Source organism: Carex rostrata, chromosome 22 (assembly GCF_964058835.1).
Source record: "Carex rostrata chromosome 22, lpCarRost1.2, whole genome shotgun sequence".
NCBI classification, from domain to species: domain Eukaryota; kingdom Viridiplantae; phylum Streptophyta; class Magnoliopsida; order Poales; family Cyperaceae; genus Carex; species Carex rostrata.
Genome location: NC_135939.1, coordinates 2884941 through 2893745, shown reverse-complemented (window position 1 = coordinate 2893745; position 8805 = coordinate 2884941). Strand labels below are relative to the sequence as shown.

Sequence of the window (8805 nt, the reverse complement as noted above, 5' to 3'; positions counted from 1 at the left end):
GGAGTTTTGGTACTTAATCTTCCTAAAGAATCAACTCAAACAATCAAACAATGCAATAGAATAGTAACTGTGCAAGGAAAGGTATAAACTGTGTTTTGATTTAGGATAAAAGATGTTTCAAGGGTTTCAGACTTCATCTCTGATTTGCCTCTAGTGGTACGGGTCTTACCAAGTTGGTACGGCTAGGCCGCACCAACCTGGTCCGACCAAGCCGAGTGGGGCTTGGTACGGGTAGGCCGCACCACTCTTGTAAGACCCGTACTGATTTACCAGAACAGAGCTTACAAGTTCGAGTTGATGCATTTCTTGCTGGTACCTTGTATTAAACTCTTGAGAAAGGTTCAATTGACCATACCTAAGGTTCCTAAATCTCAACTCTCGTTTGTTGGTTCAAGATCTAGGTTTTGGAGTCAATTCTTCACCTTCTAGGGTTTCTAAACCTCAACTCTCGTGTTTTGGTCCAGATCCTTTAGTTGATTGATTGGAGATCTAAGGTATCCTCTAATCTGTCAATTAGGGGAGAATTCAACCTTTCGGCTTCAATTCGAACAAGTCTACCTAAAGGGATTGGTTTGGTTGAGAGAAGGCAATGGTCACATGACCTTGTTAGGGTTGATCTACCACTATAGGCACACCACATCCAATCACAGCAAGACAAAGCAATCAAGACAAGCAAATACACAATCAATACAATCAAAAGAGTTCATACAAGATCCAAATCAAGAAAAGCAACACAAATCAAGAAAATCCATCTACAAACCCTAGAAACAATGATCAACTACTCACAAGTCATAGATCTGTCCAGAAATACAAATAAAGAGATAAAGAGAGGCATGATAGAACTAGATCGAAGATCGGGAGTGGAGGAGGGGTTGATCCGTCGATTTTCGCCTCTTCCTCTTCTTTCTTCTTCTCTCCTTGCTCCTTTGCTCTCTTTCTCTCTTTCTCTGAGCTCTCAATCTAGAATTGGAATGGAATCCCGAAAATGGAGAGATCCCTCGCTTTAAATAGCCTCTGCCAAGATTTGAATTCTACCAGGCGACATCTATGTACGGCCCGTACCAAAGTGGTACGGCTAGGCCGTACAAGATGGGAGGGAGGCTGGATCGGCTAAGTCTGGTAAGGGCCGTACCAAGCCTGGTAAGGGCCGTACCAGAGAGTCCAAAAACACCGTTTCTTCGTTTATTTTGCTCCAATCCTGCAGAAAACAAACAAACTCTCAGCAGTACCAAATTCTAAGGATATATCAATGAAATGCACATGATTTTGACAATTTAGAACGTGAATTTGGTACGTAATCAAGTCAAATATAGGCTAAATATGCGAGGTATCAGCAAGTGCCTACCTCTGGATTCGAAATTTTTTTTAGACGTAGTGGTATTTTATACTTGTGCATACCCTTGAATAGATATAGTGCCTACCCCTAAATTTAATTCACAGTCCAATAGAAGAAAATTGTACATAAAAGAAAGTCAGCCCAAACTAATTTTCGTAAAAAAAAGAAATAAAAAAAGACTGTCTGATTCGCTACTCCACTTAGAAGAATAATTGATTTGTTAGGAGAAAAAAGAGATCAACTACTAAGTATATGAATATGTACCGTGAATTGGATCACGTGTCGTGTCATACTGGCACTAAATTTGAAAGGATGGTTATGGCACGTGACTTAATCACACCATGACGTAACGTGTCCAAATGTGACCTGTCAGGTTTGGTCATGTTTAACTTTTTTTTTTCATAATTTAAGTTAGTTTATTCAAAATTCACTATTCGATTAAGATCTAATGATCATAATTACTTGTAATCACACGTGTTGTGTTGTGACTAAATCTTTTATGTGATGTGCCTTGTCGTGTCAAATTTTTGAATGGTGGTCATGACACAAGACACGCGAGTCATAGCACGTAACAGGCACATGTGCCTTGACGGAACCGTATCGTGTCATGACTTTTTTAGATTCATATATACTACTTTGCTCTGATTCATCAAGAGAAAAAATTGTATTTTTGTTAATATTTTGTGCCTACTCCTGATCAAAATTATGGATCCACCCCTGACGGTTACGGCACGGAACGGTACGGTACATATGTCAGTTACGTGTTGTGACTCGCGCGTCCCGTGCCGTGACCATCTTTTTGAAACTTTGGCATGGCACGACACGTAGTCACGCGAATCACGTGTAATTAGAACCATTAGATATTGATTAAATGTTGAATTTTCAATAAACTAACTTAATTATGATAAAATGGTCATGCAAGTTACGCGAGAAACGTTTGGTCATAGCACGTTTAGACACAGCGTAACTCACGTGATGTGACTATTTGTGTACTGTGACCACTCCTTAATATTTTAATCACAGCACAGTACGTAAAAAATTAACTTCACCGTAGTATCAAAGTCATAAAATATTAATCGCGACACCGCACGTATGTTCCGCTTCACGGACCAGATCTATGATAAAAATTTGAGTTGACTTAGAGCATCTGAATTCTGTTCCGTGTACTGATACGACTAAATATCTTCTGTGACGTGTATATCGCAGAGAAATATCTGTAGCAGATCCTATGACAATGGACCCTCTTGGCCCTTTCTAATATAATATATAGAGAAATGGTACATTCTATGGTTCACTGAAATCCTGGTCCCACCTCAAACAAGATACGGGGCAACATGACAACCCCAAGTTTCCAGTCATCGGGCGAATAGATGGAGAGAAAAATGGATTGTGTTATATTCTTTCGGGAAGAATCGAATATACGCAAGCAATTCCGACCCGAAAAAAAGAAGATCCAATTGGAATCAAGCATCCTTCCCTCTCCGATTCTCTCTCGCTCTCTGTCTTTCCTTCTCTCTCTCCTCTTTATCTCCCGCTCGTGGCGTTGCTATATATCTTGCTGTGTTATCTTTTCCCAATCTAAAGTTCATTCCTTTTACGCCGCTCTTACAAGGTAGCTTTTTAGTATCCCTCAGTTCTATTTAATTGAAATAAGAAATTAAACTCTTTTCTTTACTGGTCGTGTAAATGGAACGGAAGGAGGAAAAGAGATTGCATTTTCCTACTGTTAACCATTCACTTTCTTGCTTCTACATTCTGTTAAAGATTTGTTTGGTTGGTCTGATAATTCTTAGATTAGCTAGTCAGATTTTTACTACCATTGAACATGCCAGACCATACTGTACCTGGCCGGTACAGAGGTACTTAGGCAGGTTGGTATTGAGCTAGAACCATACCAATGCAGTCCTAGTCAATTCTTAAGTACAAATTGTGATGTTCGACAACAAATTGTCTGGTACAATAATCAACGGTTTTTAAACATGTTTTTATCAATGAAACGGGCCTAGTAGTCTTCTTTTTTTTTTTAAAAATTGACCAACGGTGATATGCATTTCTTAATCAATTATTTCAAAACTTTCCTAATCATAGGCAAAGTTCACATTAAGACATGTCATCATATTTTTATTTTTTATTTTTTTATTACTGTAATTTCCAGAAGGAGGTTTGGAGAATAAATGGGAGCTGAAGATACATCAAAAGCTTCTAGATTTGTAGAGGGTCTCTGTGGCATACAAGCTGACAGTGATGAATCAATCCAAAGATTGCAATTCGGGTATTTTTTTTTCCTTTTGTCTTTCTATTTTTTTTCTGCATAGCCTATCCCAAGCCAGAATAAAGGAGGAGGGTCGTGATAGGCTTGGCGAGCCAGCAATAGACCAATGGTCCAAAAACAACCATTCTCTCATGAAATGAAACCCATAGATATTTTACTACTTACCTTGACTTTTTGTGATTGGGTTTCATTTCTAACCTACCCCAACTTGTTTGGGACTAAAGGCTTGGTTATTGTTGTTGTTGTTGTCTTTCTATCTTCTAATATTATTGAGGCAATACATTTTTTTTGTTTAATTCAATGGAGCCCCATACAATATTAGTATGGTTATACTGATCTGGTAATTTCTGTGCTATTTGCATACTAATCAAGAGATATGAGATTAAATTGGGACAAATAATTCATTTCTGTTTGTAATTTCAGACAAATATGGCAGCAAAGACCGTCATGCTTCAGGCCAGTTCATTGCAGTCTCAACTGTATGTAATAATACACATAAGCTACTGAATACTTTATTCGTGCAAACTAGCCTGAGTATTTGTAAATCAATTATGATGTATGTGCAATTTTGTAAATAACTGTGCGCTTACTAACAGGTGACAAGCATTGGGGAGAGACCTTTGCAAATGTAATCACCTCTCTTCCTTTTATTGTTCTTGGTCTCCAGGTTCCAAGGCAAGTTACTCAGATCCTCTCCCTCCCTCCCTCACCCCCCCACCCAAAAAAAAAAAAAAAAATAATAATAATAATATTAAATCTATACCTAAGGTGTGGTTTATCAGTGTTACAGGAAGAGCTGGAGCAGTAAATTATATGCCAATTCTTTGATAGGAGTAGGAATTGCATCAAGTCTGTACCATACTTCAAGAGGAGAGGTAAGGAAATATCTGAGATGGGCCGACTACACCATGATAGCCACAACCACCGTGGTGAGTACAGTGTACTATGTTAAGTACAGATCCATTATTTCATTTTGCTTAAGAGTTGCATTTTTTAATTCTAGTCTTTTTCAATTTTTGTGTAGTGTTTATCAAGAGCTCTTAGAGAAGAGAACCCAAAGTTTCTGATGACTGCTTCAACAATGCTCTTGCCTTTTCAACCGATGATGGTTTCTGCTCTCCACATGGGTATGATGGAGGTAAGCATATTCATATATTCATAATTACTTTTTCCAAAAAACATCTAACAATTGCCACACCTGCAATTAACACCCAGTGTTTTGGAGACTTGTGAAACGAGACCGGGCTGTTAACTGTGGCTGAGGGAGAAATTACTAACTGGGGTCGATAATAATACTTTGAAAGAAGTTGATAAAAATGATCATCCAATTTTAGGCACTTGCAATGTAATTTTGCAAACTTTAGTGTAATTATTTGATCCACTCAGTCCCATGCTGCTCTGCCACTGGCTGCTAAGCTGGTGGATACACTCGCTTTCATACTGGATATTTCTCCCTACTGTACTAATAATTCTTCCCCAAGTTTATGTTGAAAAATCAAGCAAAATGAACTCAATGATAGTTCCTTAAAATAACTTGTTACTAATGTATTTTGCTTAGTTAAAACATGTAAAACTAATTTAGTCTCTTTTGTTCCTTTTGTTCGACTGAACCTTGGATTTTCTCGTATGATGCTCTGTATGACCTAGAATATTTGTTGCTAACTGTAAATACAAGGGGTTTTGCTTTTGATGAGCATGACCAAGAAATAGTTTAGTCTCTTTCATCTTGATGTGCACTAACAAAAGCGTCTTTTTAACGGGCACTATGTAATTCATTTTAGGTGTCATTTGCACAAAGAGCATCTGTCAAGCCAGAGCTAAGAATGGCACATAGCCTTCATAAAATGTCTGGTCTGCTGGGTGGAGCCTTATTTTTTGCTGATGATTGCTTTCCTGAGACTCCTTATCTTCATGCCGCTTGGCATCTAGCAGCTGCTCTTGGTGTAAGCACATGCAATAAGCTTCTCGAATGATATTATCGAGTGGCCATTCTCATGCATATAATTTATTACATGATATTACTGGTTACCTCCTGCTTGAGGTTTATTTATCATTTATCATTCAATGGTTGATATCAACAGTTGTGTGGGGGTGAGGCGGGGGTTCCCACTGTCAATTTGTCGACATCAATTTCTGCTGTTTTTAAGGATAAATGGACAAAATATCGTATTTATTTTATATCTGATTCATCTGAAGGTAGTATTTGAAAATATTATTCTTTCCATAATTTCCTGGTAATTTTTGGGTCTAATTGCACAAGACTGAATGGAACTGATCTACAGACTAAAAATGATGTTCCAGCTGTCATTTTTACCAGAGTACTTGCATTTATCTGTGCCTAGATTAGGGCTGGCAAAAAAATTCGAGGTTCGTGATTCGATTCGGGTTTGATTCGAGTTTAATTCGATTTGAAATGGGTTCGAATTGAAACGAACCAAACCAGGTTCGGTTCGGAATTAATTCAAACCAAACCCAAACCTAGCCTGGTTCGATCGAAATAGGTTCGATCATTTTTATGGTTCGAATCTCATAATAACATCGGCCGTCCATTTATCTGATGAAATTAAAATCCAAGATAGAGAGTCATAATTTAACTTAGCCGATACTCCATCGCTCTCAAATCTCAATAACCTAGTTCTCTCTTCACCTCTCCCTAACTCACTCTTCCTTTAGCTCTAAAATCTAGCTGACGCTCTCGGCGACTGGCTGTCTATCCGGTTGTCACTCCTCTCTCTTCGGTCGTCTCTCATAGTTCATACCAGGAAAGCCGTCTCTGATGTATTTTTTCATGAACAATTTTTCAACTTAAAAACACTCATTTCATAGTTCATACCGGTAAAATGAAGCCATGTGATTTGTCCCGCGAGAAAAAATTAATGTATAAACTACCGGTATAACTAGGACTGCTAAAAAATAATTTAGTTCGTGATTCGATTCGGGTTCGATTCGAAAAATGTGTAGTTCGAAATGGGTTCGATTCGAAACGAATCAAACCAGGTTCGATTCGAAACGAATCAAACCAGGTTCGGTTTGAAACGAATCAAACCAGGTTCGGTTCGAAATTAATTCAAACCAAACTCAAACCTAAGGTAAGTTCGGTTTGGTTCGGTTCGGTTCGTTGCCACCTCTAGCCTGGATACTGAGGGATATCATCTGGATCAGCTGCAATGCACTTCTTCTAAATTTCACCTTTGAATTTTAGAATATATTAAGAAGGATTATCATATGAGTACCCTTCCCATTAGTTCGAGATAATTGATAAGGTACTTTACGTACAGAAACTTGCATTAAAGGCCTGACTGATTCATAAACCCTGAACGGATACTATCATTGTAGCCTAAAATGTGATGTAGTAGATGTACTTTAAATTTTTATTAATCAAAACTTGACTGCCAGTCTGCCACTGTCAAAATAAAAAATAAAAAAGCCCAAAAACCGAAATAAAAGAAGTTTCAAAAGATAGTCGTGTCCATTATGGACCTGCAATGGTTCAACTGATAGTGTACCAAAGCTTTCTGAGACTCGAATCGGGTTGTGATTTTAGTGCTCATCTGGTACAGTATTTGTTAACATTGGCTCAAAATAGTTTAGGTGGACAAGAAAAAGATCACGTACCTTAGTCTTGCTAAACACTTTTATGTAAATCCTATTGCTTTTGAATGGAGCCCAAGAATCGGGTGTAACGGATGGAAAAGAAATTTGTTGCAAATATTTAAAAAAAAATGACATAAATATCCAATTTTATATCTTACTTACATCTCATATTTCTTTGTCACAAATCTACATCAACAATAAAATTTCTCATTAACTTTTTAAATTTTAATTAATCAAACAAGAAATAAAACGAAAAAGAAAGTTACATTTATTTTTCCTCATTAATTATTCAAACAAAAAAAAAAGATTAAATATGTTAATATTCTTTTCTATCACATTCCATTTTCTTTTATTCTTCACCTCCCCTCCCGTCCTCCAAAGAAAGTGTCAATTATAGTTTTCGAGAATATGATTGATCAAGGCTTTTTGCCGGATGAGGTTACTTAATTACGGATCAATGATGGATTCTATGTGCAAACAAGGCCAAAGCAAGGCATCTCAAAAGTAGCTTGACATTTTTTTGAAGGTTGGATGCTTTTAAGCTCCAACAGATTGATTGACAAATAAAAAGTTTTACAGGATCCTAGTTATAGTTATTATGTACACTCATTATATCTAGGTGCCCATATGGGGTTTTATTTTTATTTACAAAGTCTAATTTAACCTCGCTACTCTAGCTAATCTCCTAACTAAATGTCCCCCAATTGTCTCTCTCCTCTTAGAATATGCACTGGTTTGCCTATTCCTTTCCTTCCAAATCGTCCAGAGTCCTGCTGCTCACGTTGTGTCCTAGGACTTCCTATGTACCTCTCCTATCTTCCCTCGATCATTTCACCATACTTCTATAATTTGTCTGCTGGGTTGCTGTTACCACTAGGTTCATTTGAGGCAACAATCCTCTCCAGAATCTTCTAATGAAGGGGCGCGCATTCGATGGTCTCGTCTCTATAGTCGTTGATTGACAAAGTTTGCATCCCGCTTGCACTGTGCAACTCCTGTTGTTAAGTGTCACCTGTGTAAGGTTTTTGTAAGTTGTTTGACTTAATGGTAACGGGAAAACCAGGTGTTGTATCATATCAAATTTTGCTTCTTGGCTATGCAAATGATGACAATATTAACTAGATGTTGAATATCCTAGATAGCATGCATCGCAATCATGTGGTGCCGGCTCACTTGACTTGTACTTGCTCAAAGCATATGCTAATAACAAAAAAATAAGCGAGGCTATGCGTGTGCTGAACAGAATGAAGCAAGGAGTGGAACCTGATATAGCTGCCTCTGCACCAGTATTAGAACTGCTGTCTTTCAAAATGAGACAGGATAATGGAGATGCGAGATCTCATGGGATCAGACAATTAGTAAGACTAATGATTGAAGTGCTTAATCTGAGTTTAAAGATAGCTTATTTGGATTTGATTAATCATTTTTACTTTGGACATTACACTGTTCTATTAACTGAAGTGCTTGTACTGGTCTGCTGAATATTCTGCCTTTTTTTTCTTTTTCTTTGTCTGTGCACGCATCTCAAAACAAGTCAACTGTTAAATTTGGAAAAGCAAGAATTTCAGAATACTGTTCATCTATTTCGAATCGTAGCAGATTT

The 8805-nt window shown here is 37.6% G+C and overlaps 1 protein-coding gene across 3 annotated transcripts; it reads left to right on the top strand.

Annotated features, from left to right (window-relative positions):
- The first annotated feature begins 2696 nt into the window (after positions 1 to 2696).
- LOC144574294 (uncharacterized) lies at positions 2697 to 5829 on the top strand. 3 transcript variants are annotated; one of them, XM_078324231.1, is made up of 7 exons: positions 2697 to 2948; positions 3492 to 3608; positions 4032 to 4087; positions 4205 to 4283; positions 4399 to 4537; positions 4633 to 4746; positions 5390 to 5829. In XM_078324231.1, the coding sequence occupies exons 2-7, from the start codon at positions 3511 to 3513 to the stop codon at positions 5579 to 5581; spliced, it is 678 nt and encodes a 225-aa protein (XP_078180357.1). In that variant the 5' UTR covers positions 2697 to 2948; positions 3492 to 3510; the 3' UTR covers positions 5582 to 5829. The 3 variants fall into 3 exon arrangements, with proteins under 3 accessions (XP_078180357.1, XP_078180356.1, XP_078180358.1); XM_078324230.1 differs by having other exon boundaries at positions 4205 to 4287; positions 4403 to 4537; XM_078324232.1 differs by having other exon boundaries at positions 2701 to 2948; positions 3495 to 3608; positions 4205 to 4287; positions 4403 to 4537.
- The last annotated feature ends 2976 nt before the right edge of the window (positions 5830 to 8805 follow it).